General features: G+C 43.2%; 1 protein-coding gene across 1 annotated transcript in view; it reads right to left on the bottom strand.

Moving 5' to 3' along the window:
• TTC21A (tetratricopeptide repeat domain 21A) overlaps positions 1 to 22,081 on the bottom strand; it is a 70,532-nt gene that overhangs the window by 1,685 nt on the left and 46,766 nt on the right. Inside the window, exons 22-27 of the mRNA XM_083189083.1 lie at positions 18,407 to 18,488; positions 15,743 to 15,893; positions 12,317 to 12,478; positions 10,511 to 10,706; positions 6,434 to 6,658; positions 2,040 to 2,160 (exon numbers count right to left, since the gene is read on the bottom strand). Coding sequence (XP_083045209.1) covers positions 2,040 to 2,160; positions 6,434 to 6,658; positions 10,511 to 10,706; positions 12,317 to 12,478; positions 15,743 to 15,893; positions 18,407 to 18,488 — 937 coding nt within the window. The remainder of the gene's footprint in view (positions 1 to 2,039; positions 2,161 to 6,433; positions 6,659 to 10,510; positions 10,707 to 12,316; positions 12,479 to 15,742; positions 15,894 to 18,406; positions 18,489 to 22,081) is intronic.

Below are 22,081 nucleotides of genomic sequence, written 5' to 3'. Positions count from 1 at the left end.
ATGTTCACTGTTGTATTGTCAATTGTTCCTGCACCTTGATAAAAGTGCCAGTTGGCACAGAAACGTCGGTCTAACCTAGCGTGGTCTCCATTTATTTCTGAGTGCCGCCACCCCCCCTCTATATATATATATACTGTATATATATATATATATATATATATATACTGTAATTCCCAATGCACTCACGGTTTAGTTTGTTATCTTCCGGAGGTGCTTCCGCCAGTCACACAAGCACAGCTTATGGTCCAAATGTAAAGTCACTTAGAATCAGGGCACTCACCAAGCAGCTGTAAGGCAATGCTTCTTTTTATTAATCCATCAAGTACAACAAGTATGCCGACGTTTCGGACCCAACGGGGCCCTCAATCATGGTGTCCTGGATGCTTTCTCTGTGAGATCTGATTCTAAGTGACTTTATATATATATATATATATATATATATATATATATATATATATATATATATATATATATATATATATATATATACATAGTTTGGATTCAGTCCAGCACTCTCCTGAGTGGGTCAGTGAACGTGGGTAACTTATTTATTTTATTTATTAACAGTTTCTTATATAGCGCACACATATTCCGCAGCGCTTTACAGAGAATATTTGAGCATTCACATCAGTCCCTGCCCCAGTGGAGCTTACAATCTATATTCCCTACCACATGTACACGCACACACAGACATTCTAGGGTTAATTTGTTGGGAGCCAATTAGCCTACCAGTATATTTTTGGATTGTGGGAGGAAACCGGAGTACCCGGAGGAAACCCACAGAAGTACAGGGAGAATATACAAACTCAGAATAGTTAGAGCCATGGTGGGAACTTCTGGTGAAAATGGATAGTAGACCAGCAATTAAACAGACAGCGACACTCCACGGGTAACGTTTTAAGCGTGTATTAGGTGAAAGCATTGACCTACATTTCAGGGGCCACAAAACCCCATTGTCAAGGTATACAAAACCAATAAAGTAGGAAGGAGTCTGTATATAAAGAGCCAAAATACCAACAGGCCATCAGACTAGCATAGAGCTGACACCCCAAGTTACCTATCCATCAGCGGTGGTACAGGGTGCTTGAAACAAATGCAGTTTAATTACAGCAAAGTATGTACATTTCAGAATTTCATTTTTGTTTAATGTATATAGTAAAGATGGCCATAGATCAGGGGTTCCCAAACTTTTTTGAATCACGGCGCCCTAGAGCATCAAAATATTTTCAAGGCACCCCTAGGCCAAATGCTTCTTATCGAGAAATTCAGAAAAAAATATTAAATGAAGTGCATTGTGTTTATATGTCACAGTTATCTGGTGAGGGACAGGATTTGCTTCTGTTTGTCCCCATATATTATGATTGGCAGCCACAAGCACTGGTTTTGCCTGGTACATTGACCATAAATAATATGAAATGATCCTGGTCCACCACCCCAAGGCACCCCTGCAAGTGTCCTAAGGCACCCCAGGGAGCCTAGGCACACAGTTTGGGAACCACTGCCATAGATCACTAGTGGTTTTACCACCACCGGTAGTCTAAATCTTCAAGGGATTTTGCTATCGTTGGTGGGCATCCAGTGGTGCACCACTGGCAGTGGTGGCCAAATGTTGAGGAACATCAATGTTGGCCGATGTTGTGGATATATACATGGGCAGCATGCTTTTCCGATGATGATTTAAAACCTCTTACCATTGGTGGTCGTCCCCTGTATACATTGAGTGCTGAATTTTTATTTTATTTTTAACTATCAAATTTTTGGCGGTTTAATGCAGCCATTTTTAAGAGTAAAATTGTTGGGAAGAACCATAACTACCATAGGGCTGGTGCAAGTTTCAATGCTGTGACCCATGGTGGCATATAAGGACGCCCCATTACAGCAGATGCCAAAAGTGGGTGTCTCAGTCCTTGCACATTGGGCCACACAGCTAAACATGGGGGAGGTCTGCTCTGGCAACAGCACAAACTGGAAACTATTATCTAAAATTGCAGTTATCAGACAGCCCCCTTTAGGGGGGGGGGGGGGGCAAGGTTACATACCTACAGCCGAACTGGACTGACTGCTGTAATTCCAAGCAAGTTTATAGTTCTCTGCAGCATCTTTATATGACTGTTCCTTCTCCATAATGAAGCCAAGATATTCGTAGGCTTTACAACAAGACTGCAAATAAGAAATACAATATTTACTGTAACATTTAATATTAAATGTTCAATGATCATAATAATTTAATCACAGCATAAACTGGGTACTGCAATAATAGTGTAGTAGATTGAAAACTACCAATACTTACTATAATAACTAAATATCATATACAATAGGATGTAAGAGCGTAATATCCAACTATCCATAATGCTATGAAGAGGAAGTGGTGCCAAAATTAAGCAATTTTCACAAAATTGCTTCCTGTGCCTCCTGCCCCCTCGCCATGGACTCAGTATTACAAGCACTGTGCTGCCATTTCACTAGGAAGTAGGTGTGAGCAGGGCTAGAGTAAGCCTGGGGGGTGGCAGGGGCATTCAAGACAGGTAGCTCATAAAGCACAATGGTCAGCTATGTATGCTCTTTGCTATGCATATGCTAATATTGGTACATGGATGCCATGGCTAACATCTCTGCTCCCCTATAAAGCCGGTCTCACTGTCTAAGCATACATATTACTATTTCTGTTATGTAAAGGTAGGCACTATAGCTTGAAATAATACATACTGTGGACACTAGTGTCTTGTATACTGTAATATAAAAGGGGCAGTGTTCTTGGACATATTAACTGTGGGCACTACTACAGTATATGGCATACTATGGACTGTGGGCACTACTATATGGCATACTATGGACTGTGGGCACTACTATATGGCATACTATGGACTGTGGGCACTACTATATGGCATACTATGGACTGTGGGCACTACTATATGGCATAATATGGACTGTGGGCACTACTATTTAGAATAATGTGAGGTATCCAGGCCTGCCATGACAGACAAACACTTTCCTCAATGCCGCTGTATTGCAGAAGTGCAGAAAATCCTATTGGTGGATCTATGCACCAAGTAGTAATGGCCACAATACTGTGATTAGTCATCTCTATAGCAACAGAACTTGCAAGATGTATCAGCGATCTGGGAGGTTACCAACTACCAAATGTCTAGTTTTTGTGCCAATGATTGTTTTCCATGGTTCTGGTGATGTTATGCAATATATTGCTAGTGTATACAAGATGTAGGAAGTACAGTACTAGTGCTATTTCCTGCATTCCAGCAATAAAACAAAGTGCTAACTAAATATCACAAACAAAATGCAGACGACCGTTTTGTAGTTGTCATCTAGGGGATAGATAGGATGATTGGTCAAAAGACGGACCCCAGCATCCTGATACGGAGAATCGTGTCCCCTTACACTCCACACCATAAACTTCCCTTGCAGCAGCCTCAACCTTACACCCCCCCCCCCCCCCTTAGCCTGACCCCAACTCTCCCTGCTAGTCCTTAACCCCTATACAATGCTTCCTTGACCTAACATCCCCCTTGTAAGTGCCTAAACCTAACCCCCTACTGAAGTCTAACCCGTCTAACCCCCACATCCTAACCCTAAGTCCGCCTGTCGGTAATATGGAGAAGTGCTCACATACAGGTGATGCAAATACAATATTTTACGACACACTACAGCATTGCGGGACAGCCTCGCCCTGTCCTGCACGCCTTGCTGTGGGTTGTAGTTTGGGGAATCCTCCCTGAACTACTACCCATGCTGGAATCCTCTTCTAGTCTTCTCTGTGTCTAGTGTCAGTTTGTACTGCATCTACTTCTTTTTTTTTTATCTTTTTATTGAATGTTTTCAATATAACAGAGACAATAACAATAGTCACATTTATGAATTAGTGTAATATACATCAGATTGGACCATCATAATCATAGTATTGTGGCTTAAATAACCATTTGCAGTGCTTACCAATTAAAATAAATTAAAGCTCCAACTGACTATCAATCACCATAAGAATTGTAACACTAATAAGGTAACAGGTCCAGCCCTTACGTACAATGAAAATCATAGAGCTGGTGTCTCTTGAGACCCTCACCTTAGCATAATTACACTAAATACCTATCTATACAGTAAATACATAAATACATAAACACGTAGACAAGACGGGTAGGGTAATGTGGGTGGGTGGGGGGGGGGTGGGTGTAAATTTCCATTCATCTGTATATTTCAATATTCAAATATTTCCGATGTTAGTTCTTTTGTATTATAAGATACAGTAGGAGCAAGTTTCATCTTTTGCTCCTTTGGTCATGGCTAGCCATGGCTATTCTATTGTTCTCAGCTGCAATACAATACGTATTGCAGCTGAGAACAATAGAATAGCCATGGCTAGCCATGGCCAAAGGAGCAAAGATGAAACTTGCTCCTACTGTAGCATCTACTTCTTAAATCGGGTTGGTAGGAATTACAGGCAGTCGGGTTCCTGCAACTCAGAAGGACAACAGTGGTATCCCAATAGCTAGAACCTACACACATATCGAAAAGGGTACTTGTTTCCTATCACGGCCACAATCGCGGGCATCGTGTGCCTTAACTTTAAGGCACACGATGCCCGCGATTTCCTTTGAAAAAAGCAGTACTCGGGTACATCGCGTCGGTCGTGTGCCTTAAGAAGGCATACGACGCGACCGACGCAATGCCCACGATTTCCCCATAGGCTTCAGTGTTAAAATATTTTAACATTGAAGCCTATGCGCACCCGACGCGATGCCCCCAATTTCTCCATAGGCTTCAATGTTAAAATATTTAACATTGAAGCCTATGCGATGGACCCGATTTGTCCATAGGCTTCAATGTTAAATTATTTTAACATTGAAACTGAGTCCATTTAACATAGGAAAAAATGGGAAAAGGTCGAATAAGGGCCATTTCTCATTGGGTATGGCCCCGTCATGTGTGTAAAAAATAATGGTCCCCTATTGTGGCCGCCACCCCCACGATCGACGCAAACCCGAAGCGTGGCGAGCGCATCGCGCCCGCGAGGGGCAGCGGTGCGCGTCCTCCGACCTTTTCATTCCCCTACTATCCACGTCGGCGTGGAGTTGAGAATAGATTAGTGTGGCGAGCGCAGCGAGCCACCGAGCCCGAAGCGTGGCGAGCGCATGCTGATACCTGTGAAGCACGCGAGGGGACGCAGGGATCTGTGAAGGTATCAGCGTCCGCTCGCCACGCTTCGGGCTCGGTGGTTCGCTGCGCTCGCCACACTAATCTATTCTCAACTCCACGCCGACGTGGATAGTAGGGGAATGAAAAGGTCGGAGGACGCGCACCGCCGCCCCTCGCGGGCTCGCTGCGCTCGCCACGCTTCGGGTTCGCGTCGATCGTGGGGGTGGCGCACACAATGGGGGGCCATTATTTTTTACACACATGACGGGGCCATACCCAATGAGAAATGGCCCATATTGGCCCTTTTACCATTTTTTCCTATGTTAAATGGACTCAGTTTCAATGTTAAAATAATTTAACATTGAAGCCTATGGACGCGATGGACCCGATTTCTCCATAGGCTTCAATGTTAAAATAATTTAACATTGAAGCCTATGGACACGATGGACCCGATTTCTCCATAGGCTTCAATGTTAAATTATTTTAACATTGAAGCCTATGGAGAAATCGGGTACATCACGTCGGTCGCGTCGTGTGCGTTTTGGTATGCACCCGACGCGACCGACACGATTTTTTCCGACACGACCACCACGATAGAAATCGTGGTGGCCGTGCTAGGAAACAAGTACCTCGAAAAGTATTTTTTTCCCTGACAAAGCTATGAAGATCTTAGTCTCCTATGCATCCACGTCTCATAATTCTCTGAGGTCCCTGCTGCCTGCTTGCTTCATCTTTACAGCACATCACTCAAAAAATACCCATTTTTGAGAGACAGACTCAAAATATTAAGTGGCACCTAAACCTATGAAGGAGGGACTACTGATATATCTGATATTTGCGACATGCCCCACCATTTTTACCAGCTTTTTGCCAATGCTCGGAGATCGCCAAGCGCTGGTGATCCAGCTCTCTGGATGTTTTTAGCTGATTCAGTTCTCTGTATGTCAAATGACTCTGGCCACACCATACACATCGCAGGCTACCCAGGTCAGTGCCCGGGAAGGGCCACCTACTCTTGGCAGGGGGGCTTCTCACAACTTCGAGGTCAATGACCAGAGATCACCAGAGCACTTTTCTGGAAGTTCTTCTACTTCTGAGCTGAAAACCAGCATAAGAGAAATGGTAAGGCAGCTATTTAAATGATTTGGAGTCAGAATTAGAGGCCATGAGGACTGAGTATTGGAAACCCTGCATTAGAGGGAACACTGATGGGGATTAATGCATTGTAGAAATGAATAGAACAGTCTGGTGAATAGTATGATGTGTGTATTTCTCTCATCCTTCCTACCTTGTTGTATTTAAGGCAGCGCTTCAGCAAGTCCGTTGCAATGTCATATTTTCCTGATTTAATATACACATCAGCAAGCAGCAACCAGCTCTTCTCAAGATCATCAGCATCTTCCAAGGTCCAGTGAGCTTTGGACAGGCGCTTTAGCTGGTTCCTTGCTCGCGGCGTTTGCTTGAGAATCATGAAAGCTTGGGAAACTGCCAGAAGAGCCGAGACGTTCTCTTTCTGCAAGCAAAAGTGGTAAAACACGCATCAACCTTAGGGACAAAGGGGTTTTTTTTTTTCAAAAACATTTTATTGAAATGATCACATAGTACAATATATTGTTTCCAAGTCAAGGCGACAACTCACTCCTTGTTAGACATAGATATACCTCGCAGGGTGATCCTATTTTCATTTTTTTTTTTCCAGTAAAATACATACATACAGAAACGTAAAAAGAAAAACAAGCGATTATATAATACTGTAGGCAGTGTGTAGAACATTTACATGGTGGGTTCGTTTCAATTAGTACAAACAGTTATTTTGTCAGCCTTAGTTTAGGCTGTATTTATATAATTATTATTTTTTTTTTTCCTCCCTTTGATTTTTAATTCAAGTACACCGCCAATACGTCATAATTGGTTTTACACCATCAATCTAATTAAATGTATAAACTCAAACGGACAGGACAAGACAAAGGAAAGGTACGGGGAAGGGTAGGTATTGAGATAACTATGTCTACTTCCTAACAGGTAGTCTAGTGATGCTATTACATTTTACATAGGGGTTGCCAACACCCTTTTCCTCAACTGTAGTGATTAGATGAACTGATCACATGGGACCTAACTGACGTATTAAATACCATGAGGTGTTTTCATATAGACTCAGAATTTGTGTTTGAATGGTACTAGGCAGGGTCTCGATATATGGCCCCCATTTTTTATAAAACCTTGTGACACCAGTCTCAACATCGGGTATTGTGGCTTGTCGTTCCATATATAAAGTATTTAAGATCGTGGTTTTCGTTTCCAGTATGGAGGGTACTGATTTTTTAATCCAATATTTCATAATTAGCCTCTTTGCTATTCCCAAAATCACTGTTATGACTGGTAACAAAGCTTTTTTCCTTCCCCCCCAGTCCCACTCTCCCATTACCAGTAGCAAGCAGGCTGTAGGGTTTTTTGCTATTTTTAACCGAAATGTACTGTTTATAAATGCAATCAGTCTATTCCAATATGTGGCTATCCTGCCGCACTGCCAAAGGTTGTGGAAAAAGGTGGCTCGCCTCTGACCACATTTGACGCAGGAGTCTGGCTCCCCAGGTAGCATATGTGCCCTCTGTATTGTGGCTACGTACGCCCTGTGTATTACTTTCCAGTGCACCTCCTGGAGGGATGCTGAATGGAGATATTTCATGGTCTGTTGGCAGTGCTTCAAGACCTCCGTAGACTCTGGGATCGAAGGTATCTCCGATTTCCAGGCCATCAATGTTCTATTCCCTTTTTTCGCCCCATCTGTGACCCCCGCCTCTACATAATAGTATCTCAGTCTATAAGTCCCAGTGTGAGCCAGTGTCATGATGGTGGTGATTGGGTCAGTCTCTGCCCCTTCCGGACCAGCCGGAGGGAGGGACTGAATCATATGCCTTGTTTGTAGGAACATGTAAAAATGGGTTTGTGGTAATTTATATTTTTCTCTCAGGTCCGCGAAAGACATGAGATGTCCACCCGGATCGTATACATCCCTGATTGCCGCCAAGCCAGCCTTCCTCCAGACCAAGAACTGAGGGTTGTCCAGTCCAGGGGTAAACCTTGGGTTGCCCCATAAAGTGATAAAGCGAGAGACCTGGGGGGATCTTTTCAATGCCTTATTTGTGTATAACCATGCTTTGTGTGTATCTTTAAATAAAATATTGTCTAGTATGTCTTGCCTAATCATCTTCCTAGGTGTGTGTATTAGTGCTGTTGGTGAGTATGGGGCGAACAATGCTTCTTCGAGGGCGCGGTTAGTAAATACTGAGTGCAGCCAGAACCAATCCTTTATATATCTGAAACAAACTGCCCTGCTGAATGTTGCAGGGTCTGGGATATTGAGCCCTCCCTCAGATCTGGGAAGCTGTAGTTTTGCATAAGCAACTTTCGGTTTTTTGCCCGCCCATAAAAATTTAGAGAAGACTGTTTTGACGATGACGCAGTCTTGTCTGGAGAGGGATAATGGTATCATTTGGAGTAGGTATGCTAGTTTGGGGAACACAATACTTTTAATGACTGCTGCCCGTCCCATCGTCGAAAGGGGGAGGGAGGTCCATCTGTGAAGGAGTGCTGATATCTCCGCTATCACCGGACGGAAGTTAACCGAGTAGATCTCGGACACAGAGTGGGGTATACGTATGCCTAGATATTTCATTGTATGCCTTACTATGGTAAATTGGGCCAATGGGGAATCCATGATGGGCGAATTTTGGGGGCCTGGAAGAATCATCAGTTCGGATTTGTTATAGTTGACTCTAAATCCTGAGAACGATCCAAACTGCTCTATTAGGGATACTATCTCGGGAATGGCCTCTTTTGGATTCGATACGAAGACTAACATGTCGTCAGCGAAGAGGGCCAATTTGGCCTCCTCGCCTCCAACTCTGATTCCGGTATATGTAGGGGATGCTCTAAGGGCTATGGCTAAAGGCTCCAGGGCCAAGGCAAATAGTAATGGGGACAAAGGGGTTTTATGTATGAAGCAGTGACAAGAGTAGGGAGGTGGAGTCTAGACATTATCCATAGCAGCCAATTAGGTTTGAGGAAGCATTTAACAAGTACATACTATAAACAGGTATATGCTGATTGGTTGCGATGGGCAACTTCTTCACTGGTCCAGTTCTCCACTGCTTGAAACATCAGTCCCATATTACTACTCTCCCCCAGTTAACAGAATTGTGGGGATAACTAGATGGCAGACTCCCTCTCATATATATGTATATATAATATGTCTCTGTACACAGTCGGACAGCAGAGATCACTCATGTAAAAGAAGCAAAATGCCATGGGCCAGTTCTCTGAAACGTGCCTCAGACAGGTCGACGTGAAGCTGGTAGAATAGAGGCATGATATCACTGGGTGATTATAATAAAGATATATTCTTCATTATTGCCCTTCTGATTGACATCGTTCATAAATGCACCCACTGTGTACGCAACAAACAATGCACATTCCCACTCAAGTCTACATGTATGGAGCAGGGACCCGGTGGCGTCACTGAATGATATAATTTGCTGGAAGTTCTAGGTCATGTACTTGATAATATCGCTCATTGAGCAAATCGTCAAGTGTGTATGTTCCTTTAACTCCCTGGAAGTCTATGGCATCATTCATTTAGTAGAGGGAAGAAGGTAGATTCTCTTTTAGCCTCCATTATCTACTTTCCGTTGAATAGCAACATGAACTACAGTATATATAGAACATAAGACAAAGTAACTCATGAAGAACAAAAACTTAGGGGGTGATTCTTGTTTAATTGTTCCCTCGCATAGGGGGACATAATTTTTCGTGACTGCGCATGCGCATAGTCAGTTATGCGCATGTGCAGCCGCACACAACAGTGCTGGCGGGGGCGGCAGATTCGCCCATGGGAATGGCCAGCGTTTCATGGGCGTTCCCATAAAAACACTGGTCATTCTCATGGTAATTCCCAGACAGTGAGGGGGGGGGGGCGGGCAGCTGACATTCCGCTTCCCACACAGGATTTCTCAGATATGCGAGCGCTGGAGAAATCATTCAATGGATGCCGACAATCGAACGATTTCTCCCCCGCACCCAAGGCTGCGAATGGATGTAATTCGCAGCTGTGCAGGTGATCGCGGCATGCGAGGGGTGGGCGGCCGTGCGGGCAGCCGGCGATGTCTGGGGGACATTCGTAGCCTTGCGAGTCAACCAGAATAACCTCCTTAATGCAATATAGCGTAAGAGGAGTATTTACATGGTTTAGTTACATTTAATTAAGGAAACCATTCAATTAATCATCATATTTAGCAACATGTTAGAAAATGATAAATACTTAGATACATTTATTTATATTGTAAATATGTCCAAGCACATATATTACCTCAGTGTTAGCCATTTCAGTGAATGTACTGAGGGCAGCTTCCACACTGGCTTTGTCTCTGGTAGCCATCAGGCAGTAGCTTTGCAACATTGTGAGCTGGTTCTGTCCATGTACGGAGCGGGGGTGAAACTCCTTCAGCAATTTCTGAGCTGTACGAACACCGGCCTTCTCCGAATCCCTCCGGTCCTCTGAGAGACTGAATCACACATGGATCAAGGTTGAACACTATTCCTTTTCACTGCCTTACATATCCAGGGCTTATTCTGAGGTGGACAGCAATGGAAACGCAAACTGCACATTTTTACAATTTATTCAGAGTTGGACACATACGCAAGTACTGTATGAAGGTCCCTCCCCTTCATGTACCTGGTATACATGCACCAGAGTATGACTGAAGGCATGGCTTCACTGTAACATTATACATTTCATTGAATAATGCGGATAATAAAGAACCAAGCGCAGAAGCATCTGAATTGCTATCTACTGTAGATGCATATATAGATTTTTCATTTCCATAGCAACACATAAACAAATGTGGAGCCTTCCTCTTCCCACCAGATAATGCCTCATACTTTATCTGTGTAAACTAATACAGCCTACACACATGCCGATATTAAGGCATTTTCTAAGCGATTTTGCTTAGTTCGGCAAAGTCGCTTAGAAAATGCCCTCAGATCGGTGTGTGTGGGGACTATATCGACAGCAATGCGCGTCCCCGCGCGTCTTTGTCGCTGGCCGAGATTGATGAACAGTGTCAATCAGAATCGGCATTGGCAAGGTTCTCCCACCGGAGAACACTGGCGCTGTCTGCTCGCTTAGCACACAGAGCTGACAGCTCGCTCTGTGTGTGGGCTGTCTGCTCTGTGTGCTGAGCAGAATGGCCGACATAGCACAGCTAGGTCGCCCTACACACATCGGCATGTGTGTGGGGCCCATTACTCTTCAGTGCTGTGTATTTTGACTTATTAAAGCTTTGTAGCCGTTTTCTGATACTTGCATAGATAGGTGTACTTGAGAAACTTCCGTCCAATCAGATGCAGGCTGTCAATCATCATCAGTGTGCAACTTACACAGTGTGGTCTTAGCACCTGCAAGTCAGACCCCTGCAGGCTAACACGACCGTGTCACAATTCAAAAGCAAACACCCAAACCATACCCTTATTGTACCTTGGCCATGTCTGCATGCTAACCCCCAGTGCCCCCCCCCCCCATGTTATGTCAAGTCACCTGACAAAGACATGCATACAGTGGCAGAATTGTGAGTGGTGAGCCCAGGTGCAAAAATATTATTTTCCTGGCTGCCCTTCCCCCCAACCGAAATGCACAATATGTAAAACAGGGAGAGGCAGAATGTGAAAGGAAAAACAGTGGGTGGCAAGGGGTCGGCAGTGGGCTCCTTAGTTCTTAGGGACCCCAGTGCTCCGCACCTTCTACACCCATGGTAGTTCTGCCTCTGCGTGCATAGTCACAACATAATAGGCAAGTTACAGCTGATAAAGTCTATAATTTGCATTTATGCCCAACTCTGAATTAGCACTAAAATAATGTACATGTGAAACAATACAGTGGTTACCAATGTGTCCTTATTCTTCTTGCTGCTGGTAAACTTCTGCCTTGTGTGAATGCATTGTGGCAACAATTACACCCAGCAGCAGACCCGGGCACGTTCAACAAGCACATGCCCGAGTAATTAGTATCCACTACAAATTCCTCTGCATGTTCTAAAGTACTGCCAAGCCCCACTACCATACAATATACTACATAAGGAGTGAGGTACTATAGTAATACAGAATACATGTTACCTACCTGTCATCCACATCCAGGCTGTCAAACACCTCCCCACCCACAATCTCATTGTCTGGGTTTAGACAGATCTGAATCATATTTGTGATTGCCTGTTGGCCCCAGTCACTGTCTTTGCGAGCCAAATTAAAGTATTTCAGTGCCTCGTTAGGCTGTCCTATGTGCCTGCAATAGAAATGAAGTGAATAAGGACAATTATTAATTTTCAATATGCATCTATTCTAGCTTATAGGAGGGAAGTTTGCCTCTTAGGGGCATCCTATTAGCTGCAGTACTTCACCTCTGCTGATAGGATCATCGGGAGCAATCCTATTAGATATTACTTCACCTCTGCTGATAGGATCATCGGGAGCAATCCTATTAGATATTACTTCACCGCTGCTGACAGAATCACCGGGAGCTATCCTATTAGATATTACTTCACCGCTGCTGACAATCATCGGAAGCTATCCTATTAGATATTACTTCACCTCTGCTGATAGGATCACTGGGAGCTATCCTATTAGATATTACTTCACCGCTGCTGACAGAATCATCGGAAGCTATCCTATTAGATATTACTTCACCTCTGCTGATAGGATCACCGGGAGCTATCCTATTAGATATTACATCACCGCTGCTGACAGAATCAGTGGGAGCTATCCTATTAGATATTACTTCACCGCTGCTGATAGAATCACCAGGAGCTATCCTATTAGATATTACTTCACCGCTGCTGACAGAATCACCGGGAGCTATCCTATTAGATATTACTTCACCGCTGCTGACAGAATCACCAGGAGCTATCCTATTAGATATTACTTCACCTCTGCTGATAGGATCACTGGGAGCTATCCTATTAGATATTACATCACCGCTGCTGACAGAATCAGTGGGAGCTATCCTATTAGATATTACTTCACCGCTGCTGATAGAATCACCGGGAGCTATCCTATTAGATATTACTTCACCGCTGCTGACAGAATCACCGGGAGCTATCCTATTAGATATTACTTCACCGCTGCTGACAGAATCACCAGGAGCTATCCTATTAGATATTACTTCACCTCTGCTGATAGGATCACTGGGAGCTATCCTATTAGATATTACTTCACCGCTGCTGACAGAATCAGCCGGAGCTATCCTATTAGATATTACTTCACCGCTGCTGACAGAATCAGCGGGAGCTATCCTATTAGATATTACTTCACCACTGCTGACAGAATCACCGGGATCTATCCTATTAGATATTACTTAACCTCTGCTGATAGGATCAGTGGGAGCTATCCTATTAAATATTACTTCACCGCTGCTGACAGAATCACCGGGAGCTATCCTATGAGTTATTACTTCACCGCTGCTGACAGAATCACCGGGAGCTATGCTATTAGATATTACTTCACCTCTGCTGATAGGATCACCAGGAGCTATCCTATTAGATATTACATCACCGCTGCTGACAGAATCAGTGGGAGCTATCCTATTAGGTATTACTTCACCGCTGCTGATAGAATCACCAGGAGCTATCCTATTAGATATTACTTCACCGCTGCTGACAGAATCACCGGGAGCTATCCTATTAGATATTACTTCACCGCTGCTGACAGAATCACCAGGAGCTATCCTATTAGATATTACTTCACCTCTGCTGATAGGATCACTGGGAGCTATCCTATTAGATATTACATCACCGCTGCTGACAGAATCAGTGGGAGCTATCCTATTAGATATTACTTCACCGCTGCTGATAGAATCACCGGGAGCTATCCTATTAGATATTACTTCACCGCTGCTGACAGAATCACCGGGAGCTATCCTATTAGATATTACTTCACCGCTGCTGACAGAATCACCAGGAGCTATCCTATTAGATATTACTTCACCTCTGCTGATAGGATCACTGGGAGCTATCCTATTAGATATTACTTCACAGCTGCTGACAGAATCAGCCGGAGCTATCCTATTAGATATTACTTCACCGCTGCTGACAGAATCAGCGGGAGCTATCCTATTAGATATTACTTCACCACTGCTGACAGAATCACCGGGATCTATCCTATTAGATATTACTTAACCTCTGCTGATAGGATCAGTGGGAGCTATCCTATTAAATATTACTTCACCGCTGCTGACAGAATCACCGGGAGCTATCCTATGAGTTATTACTTCACCGCTGCTGACAGAATCACCGGGAGCTATGCTATTAGATATTACTTCACCGCTGCTGACAGAATCACCGGGAGGTATCCTATTAGATATTACTTCACCGCTGCTGACAGAATCACTGGGAGCTATCCTATTAGATATTACTTCACCTCTGCTGATAGGATCACCGGGAGCTATCAACAAGCAATGTCAGTCCCCCATTGGCAACGAGCAACGTCAGTTCCCCTTGGCAAAGAGCAACTTCAGTCCCCCTTGGCATCAAGCAATTTCAGTCCCCCTTGGCAACGAGCATGAAGCCCCTGGCATAGAGCATGAAGTTCCCAGCAATGAGCATGTAGGTAAGTGACACTTATGTGTCAAATGTGTAATGGGCGTTATGGTTCATTTAATGGTATATACAGAGCCGAATTTCCCATTAGGCACGTGAGGCACGTGCCTAGGGGCGGCACATGTTTGGGGGTGGCACTTGGATGCCTGTGATAGTACTGTCAGCCCAAAATGTACCAATAACTGCAAAATATCCACTGTACTGTACTATATTCCATCTTAAATAGAGTGTAAATGGATAGGACATGCAGATACTGCCCCTATAAACTGTCCTACTTAGTAAACATTATTGTTGTGCCTAGGGGCGCCCTCATCCCTAAATCCGCCCCTGGGTATATAGAAAGTAATGGGCATCATGTGTGGCCTTATGTGGCATTGGCATTAAGGCATGTGGCTTTATGTGTAATGGGTATTAAAAACTTCGCTAAAATGTGCAATGGGCATACCGGTGTGTGGTATAATGTTAGGCCATGCCCCCTTTTGCCACGCAAGAGCCCCGCCTACTACAAATCTGGGGGGGGGGGCGCGCAAAACGTGACCTTGCTCCGGGCACCGTGGCACCTAGCTACACCACTGATTGTACTGCAATTGCCCCCTTATTCTTACCATGTTCTGCTTCTTTAAGAATAGAGAGACATAAACATAAGAAGCAAACCAATTCTACAAACAGACACAATCATCATTGTGTGCTCATGCACAGTAAGGGAATAATAATGTGACACAAATAAATACAAATTTTCAACTCTACAGTGTAAGTGACTGTATGTTATGTCCTCAGCATGGTTACAACTTTTGCATTGTGTGACTTTGCGCGTTTTGGTCACACCTCAAGTGCAGCAGTTTGGGACAATTTGAGGATAGATAAAAAAGTACACATATATATATATATATATATATACACACACATTATAACATCAAGAAACATTAGTGCAAAATTGCATTATACAGTTTATTTACCAGCTAAAAAGGCCTTTACAGTAATTATATCCAGGTTCCAGCGCATTTTTTGAGGAATTTGCATGCGCCAAATCAAAGAACTCTGTAGCTTCCTCAAGTTTCCCACTTCTCCTTAGTAGGTCAATAAATTTACTCAGCGCTGTAAAGTTATCTGGAATGGAAAAACACACTGGGTTATAAGACAGGACACAGTTGTCACTGTATGGTCATGATGAATTCTGTTCCAAAAAGTATTTGTACAGGATTTCCCCTGTAGTTCCTGGCAAAATGCCAGTCTAAAGGTGGCCATACACACGCAGATTTATCTGCAGATCTGTCTGGTTGGAACAAAAACCTGGTTATGGATGAGAGCAAATTACAGTTGGCCATTTGCTTGGAAATGCTGGAAAACTAACAAACTGTCACTGATCCATAACCATGTTTTTGTTCCAACCAGCCAGATCTGAAGATAAATCTTACTAGTGTATGGGCACCTTAAGCCTAATGAAGTAGACCAGAGTCACAGGAAAGGCACAGAGAGGGCAGGCCTCAGTTAGAGGTCCAGGCCTAAGGTGGAGGTGCAGGCCTCAAGTAAAGAGACAATGGCCCTTATTCTGATCTGTGCGGCCGGAGCCGCATACGTTGCTCCGGCCGCACAAACCAATCCCCGCCTACAATACGGATCGCCACGGCCGTCCGTACGCGGACGGCTGGCGATCCGCATGAAAATGGTGGGGCGTACGCCTCCACCATGGTGGGAGCTGCCCCCTGCATTCGATGGTCGGCGACCATCGAAGGCAGGGCCGCACGCTCCACCAGCTCCCGCAAGCTTAGACCACACGGACAATCGTCCGTGTGAAAGCTTGTATGGGGGCGGAGAGCTGACATCCGGCGATGTCAGCTTTCCGCCCCCATCACTGGCGTCATAGCCTCATTACCATGCATACGCCCCGCGTTTGCATGGGAACGCCCATGAAACGCTGGGCGTATGCATAGGGTGATGAGGCTATTAAGCCCCTCACGCCCCTATACGCCCCCTTTGCGGCGTATACATTTTTTGTGCGGCGATTTCGCCTGCACATGCGCAGAGTGACCTCTGCGCATGTGCAGAGTGAAAACATCGGCGGTACGGCCGCACGCGGGCCGTACCGCCGAGATCAGAATAAGGGCCAATGTCACAGCTATCCCGCATCACTGTCCTAAGGCGTAGCTGAGTTGGATGGCATAATTGTTAGTTCTTCCCTGGAACTCACATAGGAACCAGAATCTTGGAAAGGTATGGGCTTTTAAAAGAACACATGCACCTTCTATAAGCGACATTAAATTAGACATTCTAGATTTTGACTGAAGTAATGGGGCCTACACATGTAGCCATTTTCTAAGCTATGTTACTACGTAATAGCTTCATAAAAGAGGGATATATTATATCAAGACATCACGGAACTAAGGGTCTGATTCAGAGGAGCACGCAGTTATCGGATGACGTGTCGAATGAATTGGAAATATAATCATTATATATAAGTACATAAACGGTCAATACAGTGATCTATCAGATGATTTGTTTACCAAAAGATCTGTACATGCGTTCCCCTCCTAAGGTTAGAGGAGTGAAGGCAAGGTTTCTTTACAGTAAGGGCAGTTAAGATATGGAATACTCTGCCAGAGAAGGTTGTGATGGCAGACACTTCAGATACGTGTAACAATGGGTTATACACATTTTCAGCAGAAGAAATTATACAGGGATATAACTATTACTCATAATGCACTATGGTGGATCTAGTTTATAACAGATTGGCAGTAACGTCATCCAGGTTATTACACAGCAGGAGATCATATATAGATTGAACTTGATGGACTACAGTCTTTTTTCATCCTCAACTACTATGTAACTATGTCATCGGACAAAATGATATTATATTAAAATCAGATGCAGAATAAAACAGATTCCTAGTATTCTACAGGTGGTTGCATAAAGTATATATTATTTATGTAGTTAATGCATATTTGTATGATCAACCGGAACAAACATCCGACATGTCACATACAAATATGCATTAACTACATAAAAACATACTTCATGCAACCACCTGAAGAATCATAGAAATGTGTGTAATTCTGCATCTGATTTACAAATAAATTAATTATTAGCATGTACCTTGATGATGTATTACTCATGCAATATACAGAACGTACACTTTTTTGCATTAAATTGTCTAATTAATAATAATATTTATATATATATATATATATATATATATATATATATATACACACACACACACACAGACATACACACTAGTAAGCCCACTCGAAGCAAAAGCTTTGAAATCTAGTCTGCTACCTTCTGTGTTTGTGCATGTGTTTCACTCTCTGCCAGCAGCTGGCAGTGTTTTGGAGACTCACGGACACTAGACAGATATAACTAGTGCTATTTTTCAGCAGGAACTCAGTTCCTGAACCTCTAATTAAATATGACATCATCAGGAACTAAAAATGTACTTTCCATAAGATAAGTTTTATTTTAAAGTCACCTGGGAGTGCCTTTGTTTCTAAATACAATATGTACATCTATCTCTCCCTCCATCTCTTTATTATATATATTATTTTTTATTTAATTGATCCACCCCGAGACCTGGAGTTCCTGGACCTATTTTTCCAGAAAAATAGTACTGGATATAACCTTACCTGGTGTCTTTTTGAGAACCTGATGAAAATGTTCTATAGCTTTCTCATATTCCTGTTTCCGAAACATGATATCTGCCATCATCTAGCAGAAAAAAAAATCAGAATAAACTATAGATATAATAAAAGTCAGACCTGTTGCTAAACTGGATGCAACTACTCACCCACTCGCACCTGCCATTTGTTTTCATGCTTTTAACCTCTTCCTGACGCAGCCAGTTTTTGCCTTCCTGACAGAGCCATTTTTTTCAAATCTGACATGTATCACTTAAGTGGGTATAACTTTTTTTTGCTTTTACTTATCCCAGTGATTTTGAGATTGTTTTCTCGTGACACATTGTACTTCAAGTTAGTGGTAAATTTTGGTCGATACAGTCTGTGTTTTTTTGTGAAAAATACCAAAATGTCGTAAAAAAATGGAAAATTTAGCGATTTTCAAAATGTTAAATTTTCTGCTTGTGAGACAAATAATCATACCACTCAAAATAGTTAATAACTAACATAGACCATATGTCTACTTTATGTTTCCATCATTATTTCAACCTCCTTTTAATTTTTTTGGACACTAGGAGGCTTAAAATATGAATAGCAAATTCTCAAATTTTCAAGAAAATTTCAAACACTGATTTTTTTAGGGACCAGTTCAGTTCTGATGTGCCTTTGAGGGACTTGTATGTGAGACACCCCCATAAATGATGCCATTTCAAAAACTGCACCCCTCACAGTATTCAAAACAGCATTTTGGAAGTTTGTTAACCCTTTAGGTGTTTCACAGGAATTAAAACAAAGTGTAGGTGAAATTTCAAAATTTCATTTTTTTTGCAGATTTGCAATTTTAATACATTTTTCTAAAGAACACAGTAGATTTTACTAGAGAAATGTGACTAAAAATTGATTCCCCCAATTCTTTTGTTTTCATAAATATCCTATATGTGGCCCTAGTGTGCACGTTGACCAAACCACAGGCTTCATAATAGAAGGAGCACCTACTTGATTTTGGAGCCTCCTTTTTATGAGATTATTTTTTAGGCACCATAAGATGCTAAAAGTTAGGAACCCCCCCACAAGTGACCCCATTTTGCAAACTACACCCCTCAGGGAATTCATCTAGGGGTATAGTGTACATTTCAAACCCCCAGGGGTTTCACCAATTTTGATACAACTGGGCTGTGCAAATGAAAAATTACATTTTTTACACAAAAATGCAGTTCTGGCTCAAAATTTTTCATTTTCACAAGGAATGAAGGAGACAAAGCACCCCAAAATCTGTGCCCCAATTTCTCCCGAGTACGGCAATGCCTCATATGTGACCAAAAAATTCCAGTTGGGTGCATGGCAGGACTCAGAAGGGAAGGAGTGATATTTGGATTTTGCAGCTCAGATTCTGGTGGAATGTTGGTGGGTGCTATGTCGCATTAGCAAGACCCCCGAAGCACCAATACAGTGGAACCCCCCCACAAGTGACCCCATTTTGCAAACTACACCCCTCAGGGAATTCATCTAGGGGTATAGTGTACATTTCAAACCCCCAGGGGTTTCACCAATTTTGATACAACTGGGCTGTGCAAATGAAAAATTAAATTTTTTACACAAAAATGCAGTTCTGGCTCACAATTTTTCATTTTCATAAGGAATGAAGGAGACAAAGCACCCCAAAATCTGTGCCCCAATTTCTCCCGAGTACGGCAATGCCTCACATGTGACCAAAAAATACCATTTGGGTGCATGGCAGGACTCAGAAGGGAGGGAGTGATTTTTGGATTTTGCAGCTCAGATTCTGGTGGAATGTTGGTGGGTGCTATGTCGCATTAGCAAGACCCCCAAAGCACCAATACAGTGGAACCCCCCCACAAGTGACCCCATTTTGCAAACTACACCCCTCAGGGAATTCATCTAGGGGTATAGTGTACATTTCAAACCCCCAGGGGTTTCACCAATTTTGATACAACTGGGCAGTGAAAATGAAAAATTAAATTTTTTACACAAAAATGCAGTTCTGGCTCAAAATTTTTCATTTTCACAAGGAATGAAGGAGACAAAGCACCCCAAAATCTGTGCCCCAATTTCTCCCGAGTACGGCAATGCCTCATATGTGACCAAAAAATACCATTTGGGTGCATGGCAGGACTCATAAGGGAAGGAGTGATTTTTGGATTTTGCAGCTCAGATTCTGGTGGAATGTTGGTGGGTGCTATGTCGCATTAGAAAAAACCCCAAAGCACCAATACAGTGGAACCCCCCCACAAGTGACCCCATTTTGCAAACTACACCCCTCAGGGAATTCATCTAGGGGTATAGTGTACATTTCAAACCCCCAGGGGTTTCACCAATTTTGATACAACTGGGCAGTGAAAATGAAAAATTACATTTTTTACACAAAAATGCAGTTCTGGCTCAAAATTTTTCATTTTCACAAGGAATGAAGGAGACAAAGCACCCCAAAATCTGTGCCCCAATTTCTCCCGAGTACGGCAATGCCTCATATGTGACCAAAAAATACCATTTGGGTGCATGGCAGGACTCAGAAGGGAAGGAGTGATTTTTGGATTTTGCAGCTCAGATTCTGGTGGAATGTTGGTGGGTGCTATGTCGCATTAGCAAGACCCCCGAAGCACCAATACAGTGGAACCCCCCCACAAGTGACCCCATTTTGCAAACTACACCCTCAGGGAATTCATCTAGGGGTATAGTGTACATTTCAAACCCCCAGGGGTTTCACCAATTTTGATACAACTGGGCAGTGAAAATGAAAAATTAAATTTTTTACACAAAAATGCAGTTCTGGCTCAAAATTTTTCATTTTCACAAGGAATGAAGGAGACAAAGCACCCCAAAATCTGTGCCCCAATTTCTCCAGAGTACGGCAATGCCTCATGTGTGACCAAAAAATGGCAGGACTCAGAAGGGAAGGAGTGATATTTGGATTTTGCAGCACAGATTCTGGTGGAATGTTGGTGGGTGCTATGTCGCATTAGCAAGACCCCCAAAGCACCAATACAGTGGAACCCCCCCACAAGTGACCCCATTTTGCAAACTACGCCCCTCAGGGAATTCATCTAGGGGTATAGTGTACATTTCAAACCCCCAGGGGTTTCACCAATTTTGATACAACTGGGCAGTGAAAATGAAAAATTACATTTTTTTACACAAAAATGCAGTTCTGGCTCAAAATTTTTCATTTTCAGAAGGTATGAAGGAGAAAAAGCACCCCAAAATATGTGCCCCAATTTCTCCCGAGTATGGCAGTGCCTCATATGTGACCAAAAAATACTAGTTGGGTGCATGGCAGGACTCAGAAGGGAAGGAGTGATTTTTGGATTTTGCAGCTCAGATTCTGGTGGAATGAATGGTGGGTGCTATGTGGCATTAGCAAGACCCCCGAAGCACGGTGAAATGATGAACCATAATCCATAGATGTGTGGTATATTTTAAAACACTCCTTTATACATAGGCCGGGTTTGTCGGGGCAAGTTTCACAGTGGAAAATAGTTTCCTTTCTTATTCCCTTTTTATAGCAAACTTTGCACCTTTTTTGTGTCCTGCCCTTTCTTGCAGTGGAGGGGATTTCGTTCGGAAAATGCTGCCCTGGTACAATACGGGGGCCAGTACTAGAAGTACTGGGGCCCTCTGCCTGCTGGTTCCCAAATATTAAGCCCTTTATGACTTCCTCTTGAAAGT

Source organism: Crinia signifera, chromosome 5, assembly GCF_055691185.1.
Source record: "Crinia signifera chromosome 5, ASM5569118v1, whole genome shotgun sequence".
NCBI lineage: Eukaryota > Metazoa > Chordata > Amphibia > Anura > Myobatrachidae > Crinia > Crinia signifera.
Note: the sequence above shows the minus strand (reverse complement) of the source record. Positions and strands in the feature narration are given on the sequence as shown.